Raw genomic sequence first — 24,451 nt, 5'->3', positions numbered from 1 at the left:
AATGGTGACTTATTTAGTGGGTCTGCAGGGTGACTGGCTCACTTGGGGCAGGATCTGCCTAACAGAGTCCAGCAGCCTTGCTTGACCCCCGGAGTCACCCCCAGGACTGCACTTGGAAAATTCATGGGAATAAGCAGTCAACAAATGGTAGGGCCATGCATGCTCCCTAGCTGCTGTAAAACCTCACTGCAGAGAATCTAATGGGAAATAAAAGCACTGGCAATCCTCAGCAGATTCAGCTCATTCAGGTGTTTAGACAGACTGGATCCCAAATTCAGGGAGAAAAGGAGAATGCTATGCTGACTCATTTAATACTACAACCTGTGGTTCTTTCAAGACCTGCTGCAGTGTACCTGTTTGATATTTATTGCATGTACTCATAACACCTGGATCTGAAATTCCCTGCCCAAAGCACAAACCAAGCTTGTTTTGATACTGAGCTCTTTCCCAGGGAGAAAATTCAGAAGTGGCTTCCCGCCTCCTGTCCCCTGGTGTTGCAGTAAGCTGGCTTTGGAATAACAGAGAAAAGAGAGGGGAGGAGCACAAATGGTGAACAGCAATGAAACCCCATCTCCATACCCACAGCTTCATCTCACTCTCAGTGATCTCGGGGCCTTGGGGATGGCCCCTGTAGACCTTGGCACATGTAACTCACTACAGACCCCTATCGCCCTACTTTTTGTCTTCTATCCACCTGCCCTCCACCAGCAACTCCTTTTTCTTCAGTCTTGCTACTCCACAGTACAGAAATAAGCAACAGCCTGTTGTTCTTTGTGATGCTGATGCAAAGGAACAACAGGGGATGGAGAACAGCTTGGCTTTAACAACATCTCCACAGCCTTTAATTCCAGGAGACAACTGAAATCCCATTTTTATCTTCCTGGCATTATGGGTCATTATACTTTACTGTTCCAAGCACTTTTTTTTTAAACAACAACAACAATAACAACAACAACAAAAAGAACACGTGAGAAGTAGAAAGGGAAACTTGAAACAGGTAATTTACTGTAATTTAGCTAAATGCTGTATAACACACTGCATTGGTACATTAAGTAAGCACAACATGAGAGAATGTGCTTTATTATGCAAGAAGTGTTTTTAATTGCTCAGTACTTCAATGCAGTTGTACTTGGTGCACCAATATAGTGCTTTTACAGTAGTGCCAGTAAAAGTTATAGCTCAGAAATATTCCCATATCAAGGTGCATCTCTAGCAGGCTTGTAAATTAATTTGTCAAAAGCTCAAAGAAGGCTGAGTCCTGGGAAAACTTAAAACTATAAAAATCCATAACATCATTCTGTTTCTCTCTCTCTTTTTTTTTTTTTTTTTTTTAATTAAAAATATTTTAGATCAAAACAAAAAAAAAAAAAAAAAAAAAAAAAAAAAGCTATTCAATCTCATTGAGAGAAGGCTAGGAACTAAGCCCTAAACCCTGTCTGTGCACACTTTTGAAATCTCAGTCCCAGATTTGAAGCTGGGTACAATTCTGCAGCTGCGCCTCATTTGCGAGACTGAACTCCACTTCAAAGAGCCCCAGACTGGCAACTCTGTATGTAGAGATCATGGCTCAGTGGCACAGGCATGAAAAGCTGAAGTCCATGTTAAAAACAGAGAATGTATTTCAACTTCAAATAGCAAATAGCTCCTCTTCCCATTCTCTACCTGCTTCTTTAATTCATGCATGGAAAAAGGAGACAGAGACTGTAATCAGGAAAAAAAAAAAAAAAAAGAGAGAGAGAGAGAGAGAGAGAGAAATCCTCTAAGTAAATCCATTTTGAGTCCATCCAGGGCAAATCACCCCTCTTACAACTCTTACAAAAAAAATATGCAGCTCATTGCTTCTTGCTCTGTTTCATTGTGAGAGATGGCAGCAGCATGGGGACTTTGCCGCACCTTGAGCTGGCTTTGGCCTATTCCAGAATAGAGGAATCTTCCTAAAAAAAATTCTACCATTTTCTATTTCAGTTCAGTTGTGCTCATACCAAGTGCTCTTCAAACCCTAGGAGTTACAGCAGGAAAAATGAGAATGACCCCAGGTCACCGAGTCTGGACAGCTGGAGATTCCAGATTATACCCATCACTTCGATTTCCTGCCAGAAACTTCCCACTTTCAGCACAGGCCAGAAGCTATTTAACCCTAAAGAGCTAATTTCCAAGGAAATAGTCCCAGAACACATTTATCCATGCCCCATCTATTTTTCATAATCTCACCATGCATCTAAACAGCAAAACAAAGTGCAAATAATGGATAAAACACAGCAGCTCATCCCAGGTTGTGCGATGTGAGGGATGCTGTGACACTGACTTTATCAGGAATGTAAAGCCTCAAGAGCTATTGCCACCATAGCTACCAGCTGACATGACAGCCACCATCCCCACCTTGCCAGCGGGGTGCAGGCAGCCTTGCTCCAAGCACCCCTTGGAGCTGCAGCATCGCTTGGTGACCCCCTCTCTTCTCTGTCAAAAACACCAGCTATTACCTGCTTCATTTAGGTCGCCTTCACACAGGGGAGCATATAACCCCGAGTGTTACACGTAAATGTAATAATGCATTTGACACTGAGGAAAAAAAAAAAAAAAAAAAGGAATTCATGAATAAATTTTCATTAAAATGTGACCCCACAGCTTGCTTTCTTAATTCCTTCATGCATTTCCTTGGCTTCTTCTCTTTGCCCCCAACCCAATTACACTTGTTAGTGGCCATGACAGAAAGAACATGTAAATTTTTTTTATTTTTATTTTTTCCTTCTTCTTGCTGTTATTGTGGGCAGAGTGCTGAATTTCAGTACCAGCTGAATGAGATCTTTGTGCATTAAAAAGTAAATTTACTATGCATACAATTCTGGATAAATTTTTAATTTTCTTTGCGTGCAATGTTACAGGATCCCCTTTACATCACCTTATTTCAGACGTGCCTAGCATGCTGTGACTGTGCTGAAGTCCAAGAGCAAAAAGATTGTGACAGAGCGGCAGCTGTCACCCTCATGCCAGACCTTTGAAAGTCGAGGTAAGACAGATACAACCTACCCGCTCTCGGTACCGGTGTGCGGTTACGGGATTTGGGCTGGTCACAAGAGGGCACTGTGCTACAGAGCCGATGGAAACACCTTCAATATTGGTGACGGGCCGTTAATGAACGGACGTGATATTGGCAGAGGACCTAGCAAGGAGCACAACCTGAAGCTGAACAGACTTCAAGTGCAAGGAAACAGCTACCAGGAGAAGCAGTTTCCAACCAGACATCCAAATGAATCTGCTTTAAATTAATTGCTGATGAGGAAATGAAATTAATATCAGCTAAGTATATAGCTTTCCTGGAATACCTCAAATCTGTTTGCCTGCAGTGACTGGTCCAGCTCCCACATATAGCCCCACAGTGAACCACAAAGGTGAATCACAAAAGTGATTCACTGAATTTCTTATTCCATCTTGTTCTTATTCCCATTCTCACCAAGGAACCATTGTCGTGCATGGTTCGCTGCCCTGCCTGGTATCAGTTTTGAACCAGCAGTGGCTAAGAGGGCAAACATGCTGATACAGATGCTGAAGCAGAAGAGCAGATATAAACACTTGATTTAAATGCAATGAAGTAAATGAGATTACACCAAAAGAATGTTTGGTCCTTTCTTGAATTCTACACAACCTTTGGTCCAAAAGTATCTTCTTAAAAATTTCTAATTGTGTTAAAAACTTTCAGCAGATAGCTTTAAAACCAAAGGATGCCCTTTGTTCTTATTTAATAAATATATCTTGACTTCTTCATATTTCCCTTTGTTTTCCTTATCATTATATTATTTCTTTGTCACTCAGGGCAATCCTTCTCTTTATCATGAATGTCCCCGAGCCTCTCATGGTCTTTATCCTTATCTGGAAAATGTCTATTCCCACTACAATCTATCATTTTTGGATGGAGCTACCAAAATTCACTGTGTTGATTAAATTCCTTCAGACTGGTAAAAACAAGCTATTTTCAGTATTGTTTTCTCCTGAATATAGACCTATATCATTTCCCTAAAAAAAATTATTGCAACAGAAAGTTGATTAGATGTTCTCAGCTTCCTGTCCTGGTAAGAAGAAAAACAAATTCTAAATATGTAATTCTAACAAACTGTCCCCTCAGTAAAACTTGGACAAACCCAAGTTTCTTCTTATCCTATCTGTAAGTACCATGGCATTCAGATTTTCCTACAGAAAGTGCATGAGGCCAGCAGCACCTGGACTGACTGCCTCTGCATAATTGCAACGAGCCCAAAGTCTCTCTGAATTGCCAGATTTACCACCCTTGTAACATATAGTTGATTTTCTGCAGGTCCAGTGTATGCCAAAATAAACATCATTTAGGCAGTAAATACAAAATATTGTCCTTTATGGGCAAATTGCTTTCGAGCTGAAACTATTTTTTTCCCTTCTTGACTTGAGCTTTTGAAATTCCCCACTGCCATTTTACAAGACTTCATTTCTTTTTACCATCCACACCACTGAGTGAGCTTTGAAGGTGACTGTTTAGAATTTGTGTTATTACAAATCTTAAGTATCGACAAATCATCTATAGGGCTTCAAAAGAACCTGATATTTTTCAAAAGTCTTTTCAAACAAAATTAAATGTTGGATTATTTTCCTTTACTTTCCAAATATTCTTAGCCTTAGGGGGCCAGTCACATACAATTTTAATAGTCTCTTTGAGAACTAAAAAGTATATAAAATAATAATCATCTTCTGTTTGACCTAAAGTAAATATTCTTGTAATTCCCCAGAAGCTTTAGGTGAAGGGGAACTTTAGGTGAAGTATCAACAGGAAAGCTTGGCACCATACCCAGTTGGCAGAGTTGTGAAAGCAAACTCCCTGCCTGGCCATACACAAATCTGGTTACATCATCATCTCTTTCTCTCCATGAAAGAAATTTATTGTAAGAAGTTTTCCCCCCCACTCTCCTTTTCCTTGCATTCTTTTATTTTCCTTGCATTCTTCTCTACTCTTCTCTTTCATTATTTCACCTTTGATGTCTTACCTTGAGTTCTTTCCCTGCTAAGTATGATATTAGAAGTAACATTTTAGAGGTGTTACACTCCTATAATCAGAGATTATTTCACAGCATGCACAACAACTTCTGTCTCAGCATCACTTACAGGATCACTGCATTTTCTACCAGAGATTATTCCTTGTTGCTGGCAGTAGAAAGAGATATCAGCAAAGCAACCAGTTTAAAACCCTGGGGTATGTGTATGGAACAGCACTGGCTTCATGTAAATCTGTGAAAGTCATGCTGGGGACATATATCCCAAGTTTTACGGTACTGTGATCATCCAGCATGGTACAATTCATCACCAGGTCATATAGATTTTATCCCTAGTGCAGTGCAAAATGTTCCGCCTTTTCTTTGGGGTCAAACAAGTTGTACTACAGCTATGAACATGGCTGAAAATGTCATGAAACTAAAATAATTTGAACTTATTTAAGAAGCCAGCCCCGGTATTTTTGTGCAGTGACAATCCCATTGTCTCAAAAATGGTACTCTAGAGATGAAAACCATTCAAGACACAATGAAGATGATCCAAAATACCAGTATAAGGGCCATCAAACTAAGCAAATGGAAGCAAACTCCCAAGTAAGCAGGAGGAGGCAGTTCCTCATGCAGTAGGTCTTAGGCTTGTGAAACTTCTTGATGAAGGACACAAGGGATGTAGAAGGCTCTGGAGGACAGTTGGCAAGATACTTGGAAGAGAAATATACTTGGAGTTACTAAATAAACAAACCACAAGAGGATCTGGTATTCCCCTGACCTAAAAAGTGTGTGAAGCTTGCTGCACTTTCTTGCCCCTGTGCATGAACATATCACCACTGATGGAAACAAGATTTGAGGATGGGCTAACCTTCGGTCTCTTCCATTCTTAATTGAATTTTCACTGATGTGAGATTTGTATATCTACATTTTAAAGTATAATTATATTCCCATGATCAATGATAATTATTTAGCTCTAAATTTCTTGTAATGAATTATATATATAAACTAGTACTATTTCTTGTATAAAGTACTGCTTCGCATATGTTCATCAGCTTAATACAGTCAGGAGATCCAAACTCACCAGAGGCTTTCTTTCTTAGATAAGTAAATCTTTGCCTATTAAAATTTCAATTACAAATATCTGATGTAAAGTTTAATCTCTGATTTATGAAATTACTGTATCAGGGTATGTATTTATTTAATGTTCACTAAAAGGGGGCAAGTGGAAAAATATATACTACTCTAATTATTCTTGGTGAACACTCCATGTTCAGCAAATGTCCAAGAGCAGTGGAGCAAGCTCAGGGAAAGATCCCGAGTTAAGAAAACATACTTTGCACCAAGTCAAAATCTTTAACAAGGAAGTGAAGTCAAGCAGGGCAGTGGGAAAATTGTCCTTTTTTTTTTTTTTTAAAAAAAAAAAAAAGGCAAGTTGCTTCCTACAGAATGAAGAGCTTTTCAGATGAACTGTGTGGATGGATTCCAGATCTCTGGAAATCACTATTGAAGGTACCAGCAGTGTTGTTGTAATCAGTATCGGCTGATTAACAAGAGGCCCCAAGCACCCTGAAGAGCTCTCCTTTCTCATCAGCCCTCCCTCTCATGTACTTCTTGCTCAGCATATCCTGCAATTCCTGCAATTATATAACACATTTCTTCTTTTTTTTTTTTTTTTTCCTCTTCTCTTCCCTAGAAGTTCCTCTCCTAGATTTTCTTTTCCCAAAACATTTCGATCCTTACACCCACCTGATTGTTAGCAAAATCTTCAGCAGGTCCATGCAAACCCTCCTTCTTGATGTTCCTTAACTGAGGTTCAGAACTGAATTCCCTATCTGTCCAGGTTTTCTCAGCAGTGACAGATCTAACTGAAATACATTCCTTACTTCTTCCCAAGGCAACTCTACCCATGGCCAGATGTCCAGGCAAGGGAGAAGACCACTACCCTCTGCACCTTCTGTTGCATCTCACCATCACCTGGCAGCTGGGTACATGTTGCTTTCCTTTTCTCCCTCCTGTTTCCCTTCTGTGCTATACACATCTGAAGAGACAAAGGAAAATGAACAAACAAAAAAACTGCACAACAACAACTTTATTTTGGTACAAATTCAACCACCCCAGCTGCAGTTATGACCATCCTTTTACAGGATTATCTAATACATTTTCCATCACAGCAGTTCCCCCTTCCCCAGGGGCTGGGGACAACTGGGAGCTCACGGTTGCTCACTTTGCAGGTGTAAGAACTGAGGAAGAGTATTTATCAGCATCACACTGAACCTGAAGCTCTTCACCTGGAGCTTTAACTAACACACACCAAGAGAACACCTAATCCCTCTCCCAGTTAAATCCCTGTAAAACCAGCATATCTCCCTCATCTCTGAAAGCAGCAGGTTTTGATTTTGAGCCACTTTAAACAAGATGAAAAACCAGGTCCCTTTTTAACTGGATTCAAACTGTTAAACACGTAGGCAGAGCTGGCAAATGCATTTCTTTTCTTTCAGCAGCAGAAACACTGCTGATGTGAGCTGCATCTTCTAAAGACCCCTACAGGCGCAGCAGCTCCCCATGGCAGAGTGCTGTTTCTTCCCCATTTCCATTCCTACTGTTCTCCTTTTTTTCTTTTCTCTCTCTCTCTTTTTTTTTTTTTTTTTTTTTTTTTTTTTTAATAAAAACCCTACCCCCTGTGAACTGAGTGCAGCTGCAGGAAGCCTAGACGGGTAGAGAAAGCCAGTACTGAATTTCACAGCTTTGTCGCAACTACCAGCCATATAAAGCTGCCATGCACCTTGGTGCAGCACAAAGCATGACAACTGGGGAGGCACATGGAGAGACAGCTTCTACACAATCTCCATGGATTTTAACCTCAATTCTGCAAATAAATTTGACACACACAAGAGCCCAGGTGCTCCTTTTTTCTTCACACCTGTTGCAGCTTTGGATTGTTCCCCACAGATGCTCCTCAGATGTGGCAGACACCATCGTGGCAGGAGGCACCACCTCACTTCTGAGTTACTTGGAGAGAAAAACACTAATTTTAGTGGAGCCAGGCATGAATGCAAAATGGGGAATCTCTTTTTGTGAATGGATGTAAGAAGTCTAGGAAACGTTTGCTCGTCTAACATGCAAGAGTGTGACCATCACATTGTATGTGGGGGAGAAGTCTGTTTTTACTGCTTGTTTAAAAATGTCAGTAGGAACAGAATTAGGCAGTTACCTGGAGTGGATGTTAGCAGAGCTCAAACAAGAAGGAAAAATCCAAGGACATCCTCTGCATCCTCCAGCTATCTTTTACTCTTTAATTTGTACCCATAAGGTTACCCAAACAACTGAGTGTATTTTGCAGCTCTTTGTGAGAAATGCCTTAATGGCCTAAGACACAAGATCGCATTACTGACTTCCAGGCTCATTTTCATAATTTCCACAACTCCAGCCCCTGCTCCTGTGCATAACCCCAGGACCCTCCCCTCATGCATTCACCCCCAGTAACTGCAGCCTGTGCTCCCCACTGCATCGCCCTGCCAAACCCTCTCCATCACTCGCCTCTTTTTATCTCACTTCTCAAAGGTGACCTTCACACCACCGGTCCTGTCCCCGTGCTGGCCTCTTCACTCAACTTGGCATGATGCAGGGACACAAACAAAAAGCTACTATACTGAATCTCTGAGATTACATATGGCTTTTGCATGTGGGTGTTTAGGTATTCATTAGCTAAAGACATATTTTGATACCTCAAAGAGGACTTGTGGCTCAGAGGTGCCGATGCTTAAAAGCAATCAGTGACACCCTGGGGAATGGTTAGCATTCAGCAGACCTTGGGGCAGTTAGGTTACCTATGGAGGCTCCTAGATGCAGGGTTAGCTACATGAAAATAATCTTGACCTCTTCAAGATATCAAACTACTCAAAAAAAAAAAAAAAAAAAAAAAAGACTAATTGACCACTACAGTGTTACTTCTGCTTTTCTAGGGTGGGATATTTTTTCACAAATAGGACTTTCTCTAGTATATTTCTCCCTTCAAATTCAGAAACCAAAGGACAATTTTCTCAGCCTATCAGCCAAACATGTGCCCCACCAGCACCCCAGCACAACAGAGATGTTGAACACAGAGGCACTTCTATAGCCAAGCTACAAAGCTGCTCCCCATCTTGCTTCTGCAGACTGTATTAATTTTTAAAAGAACTAAATTGATTTCTCATTTCACTCTCTCTAGCAGCAATGAACAAAATAGCTACATGGCTGAAATGCTTTCCTCCACAGCCTATTATAGTATGTTAAAAAGCCATTAATTCCATGGTTTCCTGTCTTTAGTGAATAGGTTACTGTCATTGCTGAACTTAAGCAAGTGCACAGCAGCTGCAAGGCAGGAAGCAAGGCAAACTCCTTACAGTGCTCTCAGAGTAGAGATTTTACTCTATGAAATCCCTGGAGATTATGATCCAGGATGAGTCTGAAAATCAAAATTATGGTTCAAGTTGTTTAATACATTCCTGTCTTATTTCCCACTGTAGCAGTCTTGACAGAGTGTGAGCCTTTATTTCTTCTTCTTTGGCAATAGAGGATGGTGTTTTGTAAGGACATTTAGATTAAAAAAGCAACCAACCATCATTAAAGCACATGGACACTTCCACCAGCACCAACACTACCTCAAAGTTCACCGTGTGCTTACTTAACTAGCATTCATATGTTCATAGATCACCATTTATGTATCTCAGAGCTGTGGGGCTCAAAGTTCACTGGAACCTTTACCACCACAAACTGCTGTGTTGAGCTCCACATGGCTTGCTATGCATCTCAGAAAATATTTCAAGAGTGACTGGAAAGCTGGAATGCTCACAAAAACATCGCAAAAACAAACTGCCATGAGGTAGAATATGAGGTTTGGCACACCAGAACTGGGAGTGTGACAAGTTTTCAATGAACCACTAAGTTCAGTAAACACATTCTCTCAAGCGATTTTAACACAAAATTATAATACATTAAAATTAACTTACTAGTATCTCTGTTTAGCACAGCAGGCAATGAAGCAAAAATTCCAATATAGTAACCCAATTTTCTTTATGCCTTCACCAAATTTACACTAACAAAAACATCTGTGAGTAGTTTGCATTTATTTAGGATGAGAGTTGGGGTGGGTGTGTGACCCTCATCTTGTAGCACCTGCAGAACACACACAAGACCAGAATCTGTTTCTCTGATGAGAAAGACGAAGATGATCTTTCCTTTCATACCAATGGCCTAACTCTGCTAAGGACAAGGCTTCTTCCCCGATGCAATTCATCTGGTCTCTCTGATGTGGTCAAGCCCATGGAGGAGCTAGCCAGAGAAGCCTGCACTCCACCTAGCTGTGTTACAGCTCTCTATCAATGCCATTTTAGTCTCCAGGGCTGTCAAAACAGCATCTTAACACAACCCTTTTTTTTCACAATGAAAAATATTAGCACTTACAAAGTTCTCTATATCTATGCAAAGAAAATGATAAATAATTCATTCTCTCCACGTGCATCTGCATCATTTGAAATGCATCAGTGCTTTTATCAATACAGTGCAATGAATTTACACTGCACAGAATAGACTTGGGGGCATTTGGGCTATCCAAGTATTGTTGATCTGAGCATTATTATTAAAGGTAAACTGAAATAAATTACCTCAGTTACTGCAAGACAATTTTTTTCAGCATGGGAAATAAAACTTATTAGTTCTAGGTCATTAAATTCAATATTAGACTTAAAAAGAGCCTAGAGAGTCTATAATGTTATTAGTAAAACATGCAATAAAACATATGTGACTCAGTATTAAAGATAAAAGAACTTCTCTATTATATTTAGATATTAGTTATTAGTGCATTTTTCAGGACTGTGATGTAAATGCCCAGCTGCCATTCTCAGATGCAAGATAGGCACGCAGCCCTTCTGGCTCTTGCTGAGGGGCAGGATTCCAAATAACCAAGCCATTTCTGAAAATACCACTCAGAGCCTTTTGCTAAGTTACCCACTATTCCCCTTTGGATAAGAATAAATAATATTTTGACAGTGTTTCAACTGCAGCAAGTGGGCAAGGAACTCGGACAGCAGGGCTTAATTTTCAGGTTTTTGGATTAATCAACTTCCTCCAACCCTGAAGGCATCCTTTGGTTTCCTGTGCTCCTCGCTGCTCGAGTACTTTGTACTTTTCATTTCATCCTCTATTCTTTTTGTTTGGTTACAGCCTCTCTGCAAGGACTGTCTCACCATGTCTGGCACAAAGGAGATGTGCTCCTGATTGGAGCTTCCAGTCATTAACATTCAGCCCCAAATCCTGACAACACCCACTGCAATACACACTGTCTTGCAAGATGCCAACAGCTGGGCTGGAAAAACATCCTCCAAGAAGTAAGTAACGATGGCAAGCCGCACCCAAACAATCGCAATAAGCAGGGGTTGTATATTATAGGTTGCTATTATGTTTTTCTAGTAGCAGCCAAGTACTTTCAGTGCATGCAAAATCTATTTGTCATTACATACAAAGAAGAAAAGATGAACATAAGCCTCCATGAGAGGTGTAACACTTCTGTTTCTACTGCTTTCTTAGGCATTGGGCATGATTCTACCTCCTGTGAGAAGGGAGGAGAGTTCCTGGGACACACAGAGGCAGATTCACAATTGGTGGGAACTACTGCAGCACCCTTGTTGACAGTGACAGCACTCATAACCCGACCGACTTCTCAGGCTGGGTCCAGGCAATGACTATCATTTATTGTCCAGATGGCTGAGCAGTTCTGCAGGATGAAATACCAGCACCCTTTATCCCAGTTTTGATCTACCTTTACAGGAACATTGCAGCATCCCAGCAAGCTTCTCAGAAACCTGAGCTAAACTCCCATGTCAAGAGGAATACAGAAAAAGCCTAGCAATTGTGAAACCTAATTACGAAGTAATGTGGAGCTTGAAAGCAGAACTGCTAAGCAGTTAGAGACTCGCCTAACGATTAGGCCATCTGTCATCCACAAGTGGGCTAACAAAAGGCTGCACAGGACACTTGTGGCACTGAATGGAGGAGGATATACAAACGAGGAACTGTCCAAATACAGCTTTTAAGATACACAGTATGAAATAAGCTGCTAATTGGAGCTTGCATGCATGCTTAGCATATGGACAACATAATTATAGTTGTACAGTTAAGGGAAGCTTACACTAGAGGAAGAGAATGGAACGGTGCAGGGTGTGATGCGGTGAGCGATGTACAGAGCACAGGAGGAAAGGAATGGATGGATCTGGCAGAGAGATGCCATTTGGATTCTTTGCACTCAAGTTGCTGGGCAGGGGAATGCAATTTGGTCACTAGAACAATCTCAGACTTCTTATATTATAATACCGTATACCTACTGTACTATACCATATATACTATATATGTACAGTGTTACTGTGAAAAGAGAACCCTTCACAAAAATGCCAGTATTAGCTTATGCTACAAAGCATATCTAAGCAATAGCAATCCATGGAAAATGTGGAACTAGAAATATACTCTTGAGCAGCTGACTTTGGTCTATGAATTATGTTGGCCCCTATAGATTTATTTATTTATTTATTTATTGACTCAGTAAGAGCAATGTCCGGGGCTGTAGAAGAGAGTGAATGCAACAGCTGATTAAACAAAATATTATTTCCTCTCCATAAACCACTGGATAGAGATGTAAACTGGAATTAGAAATTACTGCAGCATCACAGAAATGCTAAGAGTTTCAAAGTTCCATCTTTGGCACATCGCTCACTTCATGCAAGTAAATTTAATCAAAATTCTAATAAAAAGATGCAGCCATATCCACAAATCAGAACTGAGTTGCAATTTGAAGCTGAGGGAAAGCGTGTGGTCTTTGCATTGGATGTGTAGTTATGTCAGCTTTGAAACTGGTTCTCTTTTTACTTTTCTAGCTCCTTTGAAATCAATGGAATGACAGAGCTATCGATCTGAAATATGTTATTTTCACTTGCCCACCACGAATCAAAAAAGAATGCTTAAACATCAGTTCATCCCGTCAATTCCAGTGAGTTTTCAGAATATTTTAAATTGCCACCCTGAAGAGAAATACTTATCTGCTTTGGAAAGGGAAAGGAAAGAAATATAGATTTGAAGAGCTGAGAGGACTGAATTTTGCAGATCTCTGGATTGCGGTATTTTGCTACATAACAGGATGAGAAAGGAAGCAAGGATAGACCACAGGTATTTATGTTTTGTGCAGATTATCCACAAAACTATGCTAAAGTCACTCATTTTGTGACTTTTAAATAGGCAATTTTTCTGCTAAGCCAGATCAACACTCTTGCTGTACTAGGCTTTATCAGTTTGGCTTGGGTGTTTTCAGACCGACTTTCATTTGCTCTTAAACTGAGAACATGAAACTGATAGGAATGTGTGGCAGTTAGGCTATTGGTCTTTCATCTTGCTTATCAGGGACCTTGACTAAGATTTTACCATTTAGACAGGTGGAGAGAGCTATGAAAAACAACTATAACTCAGAAAAGTAATTAATGTGGTAAAACAGCTATGGGTTCTTGCACGAATGACACTGCATATTGGAAACTTGCTCTCAAACCTCAAGTTACTTGGGTAAATCTACAGAATATCTGTTGGCTTAAAAAATGTCTCTAGCTATATTAAAATCAATATCAGTGGTATTAGAAGCACAGAGACAAAACAAGTCCTTCTAAAATATTTAGGCAGGTTTGCACAATACAGCTTCATACTTCTCTTGTACAGAAATGATATTTTAGCAATTTCAGATAGGGCAAGATCTATGTTAAGTTGCACTGGAGTCAGTGAAAGTACATGGGAAAGGGGAAATTAAGTTAAAAACATGGCAGGATTGGACTCTCAATGAAAGTGTGTATGGCACCAGTAAGTGATTGTAACCCGAAAAGCATGGGAAATATTGTTTTTGCACAGAAGACTGTAGCTTTGTGGAAAAAAACTCCATATTTCTATTAAAAGATATACTCAGAAGGGAGAGGTTATACACGGCTCCATTGCAATACTCCATTCTCTGTTCCTGTAAAAGTTTGTTTAATTCATCATCACTCCTTCACAGGAGTGATGAAGGAGTGAATAATAATGAGAAGCAAATAATAACAAAAAAAAATAGCTGCAAAGGTCTCAATAAAACAACTCTTCCTTCACTAAGACCATTAGGGATATTGGTGATATAAAAGGATAGTAGACAAATAACTCTGAACTGGAGTGCACCTAATATTTCCATTAACATTCTTCCTAAAGAGTGGCTATGGGGATCACTGTTCCGCCAGAGTATGCGGCCTGAAAAAGAGCTCCTGCCCGACGCAGGTGTGTTTGTGAAGGTGCGTATTGTCTGCAAGTGCTTTCCTGCATAGCTGAACTGGGGAGAGAAGCCAGAGACAGCTGTGCTGAGGGTGGCTGGGGAGCGCGTTCATTCAGCACAATCCTTTAGCTCTCTCTCTTTTCATTACAGGTATTAGAATTGTTCCCAATGGGCATAGCAGACAATGAAAGCCAAACAAGAGGAAGGATTTGATCCAGTTCCCCATTAAATTCAGAAGAAAGACTAATAACTTCAGCGATAATCGGTGTTGGACTGGAACCTACATGAATGGCATACCACGGATCATTTTATTCCTGCCAAAGCTTGTTCAGACTGCAACAATTTCCAGCGGGAGCTAGAATCTACATCCCCCAAACAGTTCTGCTCCAGCAAACACTATGTGCATTAATTCCAGTATTATTTGGTTTTCCCCTGACTAGAAAATGCACAGCAGCATAGGACAAAAAGGGCACATGGGGTACGTGCATGCACCAGCCCAGCTGCTGCTGGACCACTGCTTGCCAGTTGCTTAGCAACACTTCACCTCTCTGCTGGAAAAAAAAAAAGTGTTCTGATGAGCGAAAATAAACCGGAAGATTTGTTGATGGTGAAATAATGACTGTGACAGTGCTCCAACCACTTCTTCCAGCCATGTACTGTATCACCTATCAAATGCTGGGAACTCTTTGGGACAAAGGTTGCAGCTTTCAATGCCTAGCTGTGGGATATCTCTATGGGATATCTCTCACTGGAGGTACTTAAATAAAAAATGGTAATAACAGAGTGATGTTGTTTGCATACTTATTAATTGGGAGGAAAACTGGAATAGGAATTTGAGGATTTAATTTTTGGGCAACTTCTTTTAGCTGCTCCTACTTGAGAAAGGGTTTGTACAAGATGATCTCATAAGGCCCCTTCCAAGCTCAACCACTGCATGATTATGTAATTTGAAGAGCATAGAAAAGAACGGGGAATAAAGAAGAAAATAAAAGCAGGGACCATGGGAGTGAGCCAGTGAAGGGAAGACGCCAACACACATTCATGCTTCACTCACCAGTTATCCATTTAGCCTCTGGGTCATGGATTTTGAAATCAGCACTAAATAGATCTTCCACTGTTATCTTCTTCTTCTGAGACAAGCTGTTATCTTCAACTGTAAAACATGCAAAAACAAACTGCCATTACTTCTATTTTGAAATGTATCTGAAACTACAGCAACTCTGAGTAGTGACATATCATATTTCATTCAGGAGTGGTCCACATTAAGCCTTCTGTCACTCATAAGCTCCTTCACATTGTCAATAGTAGAAAAGGACCATCTAATAGTTCACAAAGAGAAACCTCCTAGATTCAACAACTACAAAAGGACCAATGATCCAAAACATACTTTTTTGACAGAAACTGATCAAAAAAGATATAAAAAGTCATGCAAACAGACATATATCAGAGCACTACAGAATTCTGACTATCCTCAAGAGTATTAAAACTTTTCAACTTTGACTATTCTGAAACCATTAGTTTTTTTTTTTTGTTTTTTTTTTTTTTTTTTTAGTAAAATAAAATAAAATGTAAAGTGACCTACTTCTTAGAGCTGATGTTTTTATTTCCTTAAAAACTGTCATGCAGAACCACACTTGCAAATGTATTTAGCCTTGTAAGGATTTAGACAGAATATTTTTAAGAATTCATAAAACACCTAACTGCAGAGATATTTTTGAAAAATCTATGAGAAATACCTCTAAATCCTTTGGTGGTGCATGTCTGGCTGATACTGATTTTCATTTTTACTGAAAGGATTTGGTTTCATTTGCAAACACAATAGTAGCATGGAAATGTGGTCAGCTTTTAAATTGAAGAACCAGACTACCAGCTGAAGATTCTGGAAGATCCTCTTTAATGAGCAGCACCCTTCGTTTAGTTCACTCTTCCTAGCTCTACTTTGTAGCACATTCAATTTTCCGAAAAAGAAAACCTTACTCTACACTTCCTCCCCTGTCCTTCATACAGGAAAATAAAGTATTGTGCAATACAACAAGAGCCCCCACCAACCTGCACAGAAAATTCCATGGCAACTTCAAGACCAAAAGAGTAATGTCATTGAAAAAAAAAAAAAAAAGCAACAACAACAACAACAACAAAACAAAAATGCATATAGTACTGGAAATTAGGATATGGGTTTTCCAACTTTCTTGAACAAACAATTAAATAAGTCACATCCAATAGTGCTCCAAGATACAGTATGTAAGGGAATTCACCAAGTCTTGCTTTCCTGGGCACCACTTCTGTGGTGCTCTTAGGCACTGCTGGAAGTCTTAGCACCACAGCACATGGCATAATGAGCTTCCTCACCCCACTTCTCAAGTTTTATCCAGTGACTGCCAACAGATTTTTGTCCTATAAATTGTTATCATAAAGAAATCTTTCTCATTCAGGAGGCCACCAAGACTGAACACATATGAGTAGAACTGAGGAAAACTAAGGCACAAATTTAAGAAGGTTTCCACAGGTAGCCTTTTCTCCTCTGCAGAAATAGTACCTTCTCATTTCCATCAGCACCTCTCCACTGTGTAACAGTTCTCATAAAAATAATGCAGAGGGCCTATAACTGAAACGTTTATGTTGAATCGATGGATTATTGGGCTTACAGAACAATAAAAGTGCTTAGTATGCTTAGTATGAAAATGGATTTTCATTTCCTCAAATATTTATTTTTTAAAGAAAACACAATTTTCTTTTTGATTAATATACTTTTTTCTTTTTCCATCAACTTTTGTTTTTGTTGTTGTTGTCTGCTTGTTGATCTTTTTTTGTTGGGACAAGCAATCATTTTCTACAGTGATTTAAAAATGATTTTGAATAGTTTGTTCCCAACATTCATTTTTTATTTTTTTTTCCTGAAAAAATATTTTCATGGAAACCTTTCAATCAGCCTTAAGCACATATGCTTGTAAAAGTAAAACATAAGGCCGCATCCTGAGTATTTCCACAGCAATATTGTTCCTCACTAGAGCATCCTCATGCCTGGGGTCTGTTGGTATCACACAGCCTTTGGTACCTTTGATTAGAACTAAACCTGTTACACTGACTGGATGCACTGGTGATTAGAGGCAGTGGAAATGGACTCTTAAAAGCCATTTGTTAGGGGGAAAAAATCTTCTCTGCTACACTAAATTGAAGCTCCTGAGCTACCAAAGACTACTGAAAATTAACTCTGAACAATGTTTTGTTCCACCAGAAGGTGTTTCAACATATTTCTTTTTTACTAAATTAAAAGAAAGTCTTCACTTTTCCTTTCCTTTTTTTTTTTTTTTTTTTTTTTTTTTTTTTTTTTTAAATCTAATTGATTTCAATCACACTGTTTAGTTTGGCTTTCGAAGTGCCAAGACATATTAATACAAGTCCTCTGCCAAATCTGTCTATGTGACAGCACTATGCCAAGTTCTTCTGCATAATTTTATTTACTAACCTGGAAAATATAGGTCAGAAGAACTCCAGGAAACTGTTCCAATTAGTTCCTACCATGGAGCAAGGTCCTAGCACTGGGCACACGGGGAGACCAGGCACTGCAGAGTGGGATATTTAGCTGGTTCAGGCACTGCTTTCCAAAAGCCACCTCAAGGAATGGGGACACACTGTTCTCCATCATGAAGGCATAAGGAAAGGCACACACAAACTTCTGTGCTGGAGCTTTGGGAAGGGGCAGGGCAGGAAGCCCTTCTCATTCCCTCTTTGTGAAGAGGATGCAGATGGCCACGCCAGGGGCTCTGTGACCTCTGCACCTTCACAGCCCTTGAACTCCTCATAAAGGACAGACAGCAAAGGGAAAAGGAGTGACTGAAGCATGCACACACCTCAGCCTCTATAAGACGTGTCTTGATAAGATTCGCTTGTAATGTCCAACACCATATTACAATATTAGTTGCAATAGTTCCTCTAGTATACTGTGGACAATGCGAATCTCAGTCATAGAGCAGAGGAGAAAAATAATTAATAAGCTATCAGTCAATAACATTTTGGTGAAAAAAATCAGATTTACTGACCTCTCATCTAACACATAGGCAACTCAGAACATTCATTAAGAATGCCTGCTCCACTCCTCTAGTCCCATTAAAGACAGGCCAACCTCCTTTTCTGTTTAGCTTTTGCTGTACCAATCATTTATTTCAAGATTCCCCTCAGCAATAGCCAAGAAGTCTCAACTACCTTTGTATACCTACCTTTCTTTCCAAAATTGCTGGGCAACAGATCAGTGTCAGATGCTTTTCTCACACATCTCCTGGGCTACTATGTGCTGCTAAGTCATGGATTATTTTTTTATTATTATTTTATTTTTATTTTTATTTATTTTTTAAATGTCCACCACTTGGCAGGCATGACCCAGCATACCAGAAGCTTCCATCCTACCTCAGCATGCCAGCTCAGTTCCTGGGCAGACCTGAGCCCTGTTCCACCCCAGCAGAGCTCCCCATCCCCAAAAGGCAAGTGGCCAGGGCAAGAGAAACAGCCAGCCTCTCTCCCTTTTGTAAAATCCTACTTTTTTGTTGACTAATAATGGACATTCATATGTTACTGTTGTGAGCAAACAAATTACAGTATTACACAGATGGTCACTGTGCTCCTTGCTCTTGCTGAGTAGCAAAAACCAGGTGATGTTCACAAGGTGATGTATTTGGCTGTCTGACAGAGTGCTGTGAATTGATGCTATACAATGACTATCTTCAGTACCATCTCTGTCCAAAAAAAATTCTTATGAAATTTGTAAAGATTTTAACATGGGATTGAGTGTACTTTTTTTTCACTTAAAGGTTATATCTGAAAGGAACAAACTTGATGTATACGTCCACAAAGCTTTAAATATCAGGAACAGATAAGCAGAGTCCTTCTTAACCTCACTTTCCAAATAGAGGGGCCCAGAAAGCACCTTTTTTCCTAAGCGAATTGTCTAATGAAATTTTGGGAGGGAGTTGTTTTTTTTTTTTTTTTTTTGTTTTTTGTTTGTTTTTTAAATTATTTATTTATTTTACTTCTGCAGAATTGGGCCCTCTTTTCAGCTTTGATATATGTGTGCACACATGGAAATCTACAACCATTTTCACATGTTTATAAAAATACACACACACCACTGCTAAGACAAGACCCGTATAGATGCCATATGCTGCGACAAGTGAGCAACTGTCAATTAAGAAAGTCTCAGTCTCACACTTTTATCATTTAAATGAATAGCTTCATAGTTTTCAAAGGTGGGTGGAATGGCAGGACTCACACAAAAAAAACAGACTCCTTCAGCGTAGGCAATTGTGGGCATGTGGTATACTACAGTGTAATTAAATGAAAGCTTCCACCAGCTACTGCTTCTTTTAAGAATTATTTTCTAGAACATCAAGAGATAAATAAATCATAGAAATGTTAAGTTTCATTAAAATTTTATAGACCTAAGCATTTGGTGGCAATAACACATTGCTATTGGAAGTACAATGTCTACTGAATGCAAGTGCTGTTCCAAATTTACGAGCTGATCTTACAGTAGGGTGAGTGACCTGCCCCTCAGAAACCCAAATCAGCAGGGATTTCAGCATTTCTGAAGCTGAATTCAGAGTTTAAACCTTCTTTATAGCTCTGAACTGATTTGCAAATAATCTTGAAGAGATATGTAAATCCTTTTTTCCTTATCATTAAAAGCCTTAATCAGCATCTGTTCTGCTAAACAAGCCATTCCCATTCCCCATTCTACCACTCACTCTTGCATTTGCCAAAGACTACCCTGACTTTAATTTTGTGGGGGAAATGTCATCCTGATGATGCAAGTTATGAATCCAGATAGTCACTTTTCTTTGTCTGAGCATGGGCTGCAAGTCTTCATTCTACACTATATCTCAGGCATTCCCCAAATTGCTCTCTGCAGTCATTACATGATGGTCAGCACTGGTTTTAGAGCATCTCTTCACTGCATGACTTAGTATTGCACTGTAAAACAGTGCTGTCCTTCAAACCAGTGGAAAAATGCTAAAAGAAAATGGTTTTCCAGCCAGGGAGAGGGACAAGATAGGTACAAATGAGAAATGCAGAGGTGAAATGCAAACATATATTTTGCTAACATGACAGTGTCAGGCTGGACTCCAGTGTTATCATCAGAAGAAATACAAATGTGAAATAGCCTCAAGCACTCTGCTCTGCCCATGTAAAACCACACCATCCCACTTGAGAGATCCAGTGGAGAGGATTTTTTTTCCAATGCCACTCTCATACTTGGCAGAAGCTCCCCGCAAACATCCACAAAACTGTTTTGCCTCCTTCTTTCCCTGTCCTCCTATCCCTTCCTTGGCTCTTGGCTCAAATATCCATCACTGTATTCTGTTTGATTACCAAAGGATAAATATTTCTTATTCCAGTGAGCTCTTTTATGACAAGTAAATTCACATTCTGCTTCTCCTTTTGGACAGGCTCCTCCATCTCCCCCTCTCCTACATCTCTGGGAAGTGCTATCCCCAGTCAGGATTAGCAATGTAAAATATTATGTTTGCCAAGTCGTCCTCAGTGTCTCACTTAGCACTGACTGCTGGGCAATGCCTGTGAAATGAGACTTCCATTACCCTGTGCCATTGCAGGTCCTTGTAACAAGCTCCAGGGCCAGTGGCCCAAGAGAAGACTGAACTCAGCTGCTGCCAAGCCACAGCAACAACCTAAGCTATCTGATTTTAACCTTGGCAGAGTCTCAACATGAAGCAGGCTAGATCCATAATAAAAAAAGAAGCAGTATTGAGCTCAGAGTTTTTGTATTTGCATGCAAGGGACAGTTCTGAAACACCATCAAGGGAGAAAAATGAAACAAAACAAAACAAATTCAATTTTAGTAATTTAGAAATCTCAAAAATCCATGAATAAAATTTGAGCATAGAAAATGACTTTTCACTTTCCTAAGTTTTAAACACAGAGACATTTACAAAAATGCTATTTGGAGCTCTTGCTAAAACATACTAATAACTGGATGATTTATGTGTATATATGTGTTATGCATACATACACAAACACTGAATGTCTTTGTGTAAGCACATACAAATAAACACACAAATACACATGAATTTTACTTAATGCTGAATGCATGCATTTCCCATTCCCATTTCATACTACAAAACATAGAATGTCATCATAATAACACATATTTACTTGTGTTTTCCTAAGAGAACATTATCTACAAGGGATCAGTGTTCAGTATACCTTTTCTGGCTCAGCTTTTACTTGTACAATAGCACTGCAGTATCTATAGTCATAACAGTCATTAGTGGATTTTGTGTGTCTTTACAGAGAAAGGGGAGTAAAGTTCAAAAGTCCTAAATGAGGTCTATAGCAGAGCTTGGAACTGAAATCAGACATGCTAAATCCTCATCAGATATTCTGACCAACCTTATAATGATATCCTTATTACAGATGGTCTTGTAAAAGGAAAGACTTGTGACTCAGACCGTCTTTAGTACTGCACAGGTATGTTCATGCTCCACCCCATGTATCCACCTATATTCCTGCTCTTCAATGAAAGCTGTACCCTCAGTCTCATCTATGCAGTGAGAGTCATTGTCAGCTTCTTGAAAGCCACAAGTATGGGCTTAGGAATTTATGCTTCTGCATTCATTTTTGAAAAGTCCATAACTACACTTCTGTAAAAGAGGAGGTAAAATTTCCATGCCTCATGGTAAGGGACAATTTCATCACTGCAAATAAGAGTTGCTTAATGTGAATACAGACCACAGACCATGGCCGAAAACGTCTCAGAGATGAACTGCTATGTCCAAAGGTGTTAATCTGAACCCTAGCAAAAGTAATTTAAAGAAAGATTCCTAATTAAGTTTAACCTTAATTAATTTAATTACTCAATTACTCTGGCATGACCATGTACTACCTGCATTTGCATTGAAAAATTCAGGATAGCATGAAATAAACTGAACATGGCATGATGTTAAATAACCAAAAGGACTCATAGTGATTGTTTCACTTATTTTCCAGTTAACTTTGTGAAGCCCTGTATTTCTTGATTTATCACTCTTTCCAGTCTATTTTACAGCAGGGCTGTTGAATAAGAATTGCGTCTGGAAAGATGGGCTAATCTGCTGAACTACATCTCAGTTCACACGCTATGAGCTCCTAGAAATTTCTGCCCCACAACTCTAATCTCATTTTTCTACTTCTCCACCTTGTGGTCTTCCATTTCCTATGGTTTTATTTCTCCCTTGTTGCCTCTTCCTTCTTCTCCTCTGTGCTTCCATGTACTCATCCAAGGAGGAAACCCTTTTCTTCTCCTTTACATCCTTTACAGGGGACCTTTTGCCTTCTTTGTTCTGTAGCCCCTAACCCTTTCTGACACTGAATTCTATGTCTTTTCTCTCATTCATTTGTCTTTTCATATTCAAATCACAAGCTTCTCAGAGCCACAAAAGCACATTATATCTTCTGTTTAAATAGTCATGGAAATTTAGAGGGCTGTATAAATATGTAATAATCAATAATGACAATGATATCACTTTAAAATTCAAGCCTAGAACTACAGTAGCTACTGTAAGAGAAGTAATTTACAAAAGTTACATTTGCAGAACTTTGCTGAAGCTTGGAAACAGGACTATATGGAAGAATCTCTTATTGGGAAGTGACTAATCATTTGATGTAGTTAAGTGTTATCCAGCACATACCACACTGGAATTGCTTTGTAAAGCCAGACCACTGCTGTCTGACATAAAAATCAATATAGTTGAGTGGGGAGGGATTTAGTTGCCTAAACATAGACATTTAATACCACTATAGATGCTCCAGGATATATTACCCAACTGGTGGCTGTAGCACCATTTGGGCACAGACTTCACGAAGTCCCATGACCTAACTGACTGGCTAACCTGACCCATATAGATGTCTCAGGTACCCTGTCGATCTAAAATGACACCTGTCTTCTATGTTTAGGAAACCAAGTCTCACCCTGGTACCTTCAGCTCAGTGGTCTTGATCTTTGAATCAAAATGTAAAACTTTAAGGCAATCTGCTTAAGAATGGTCTCCAACTCAGCATCCCATCAAGCTAGAGAGCAGGAAGGATGATTCTTTTGATGTTGACTTTGCAGTCAGCTTGCTGACTTGCACTACAAATCCCTTTACCCTTGGAAGTGCAAAATTATAGAGAAGAAAAAAAAACAGAATGAAAGAGACTTAAAAGTTATAAATACCTGGTGTCAGGAGTATAACAGAGGTGACAATCAAGGAGCAGATAACGAGAATAACAAGTAATGCAATCGCAATTCCTTTCCAGTTTCTTTGTGGAGGATTACTCCCCACCAGCTCCTAGAAATATCAGAGAAAGTGAACATTTAGTAAAGGCACTGAGACAAGGAGAAAAACTGCAGAATCTAAACAGCAAGGTATTCCTACAGAACCACACCATGCGGTCATGGTGGGGCAGGCAGGTAAACCAAGTACAGTTATGCCACTCTAATACATTATGGTATTAGATTCCTCCTAAATCAGATTAAGTGATAAGTGCAGTGCACCCCTTGGATGCTCAGCAGTGTAACCCACACTGCCTCCTTTGCCTTCCCATTGCCTCCTTGCATACTGGCACTGGCTGCTCACACCAACACTCAGCTCACTTAAAGGCTAATTTCCTACCTCCCCTCATTAAGTTTGAATAATGAGCTTTCCAGTAACTTTCAAGATACTTTTATAATAAGATACCGGAGAGGAATACAGGAAGATAAATAATTCACAGGGGCATATAAAGAGATAAAATATCAGTGAGGATATTCCCATGGTGAACTTTTTTGCCTTCCCAGAAAACATCATATCCACTCAATACACCTTGCATTCATTCCCATGTGGTTAAGTCTAAGGACATGAAGATGGATATAATGTCTAGCATATCCATTATATTTAATCATGCCCTTTAATCTTTACAATAAAAGTTCCATCACTACTCATTGACTAGCTTTGACTTCACTATGGTTAAACCATATGTTCTGTCTAGGATGTAGACAGTGCCTCTGTTCCTGAGATGGAGATTTTTATGAAATGCTGTGTTCACATTCACAAAATCTTAAACATTTATTGCACTTTATCTTTTTCATTTTTTATTTTATTTTATTTTATTTTATTTTATTTTATTTTATTTTATT

General features: G+C 39.4%; 1 protein-coding gene and 2 long non-coding RNA genes across 9 annotated transcripts in view; 1 reads left to right on the top strand and 2 right to left on the bottom strand.

The window, feature by feature from the left end:
- The window catches only part of DPP6 (dipeptidyl peptidase like 6), a 551,821-nt gene that overhangs the window by 145,522 nt on the left and 381,848 nt on the right, over nucleotides 1-24,451 (bottom strand). For all 7 annotated transcript variants that reach the window (XM_035317871.1, XM_035317875.1, XM_035317869.1 and 4 more), the window contains 2 exons: nucleotides 23,510-23,624; nucleotides 15,362-15,460 (listed from right to left, as the gene is read on the bottom strand). In XM_035317871.1, the coding sequence (XP_035173762.1) occupies nucleotides 15,362-15,460; nucleotides 23,510-23,624 (214 nt within the window). The remainder of the gene's footprint in view (nucleotides 1-15,361; nucleotides 15,461-23,509; nucleotides 23,625-24,451) is intronic.
- On the bottom strand, nucleotides 7,665-9,003 carry LOC118162002. The gene is made up of 2 exons (XR_004748251.1): nucleotides 7,924-9,003; nucleotides 7,665-7,709 (listed from the first exon to the last, which is right to left on the bottom strand). It is a non-coding gene; the product is annotated as an uncharacterized LOC118162002 (long non-coding RNA).
- LOC118162001 lies at nucleotides 12,083-14,591 on the top strand. Its single transcript, XR_004748250.1, has 3 exons — nucleotides 12,083-12,207; nucleotides 12,908-13,020; nucleotides 14,458-14,591. It is a non-coding gene; the product is annotated as an uncharacterized LOC118162001 (long non-coding RNA).

The sequence above is a fragment of the Oxyura jamaicensis genome, chromosome 2 (genome assembly GCF_011077185.1).
Source record: "Oxyura jamaicensis isolate SHBP4307 breed ruddy duck chromosome 2, BPBGC_Ojam_1.0, whole genome shotgun sequence".
NCBI classification, from domain to species: domain Eukaryota; kingdom Metazoa; phylum Chordata; class Aves; order Anseriformes; family Anatidae; genus Oxyura; species Oxyura jamaicensis.
Note: the sequence above shows the minus strand (reverse complement) of the source record. Positions and strands in the feature narration are given on the sequence as shown.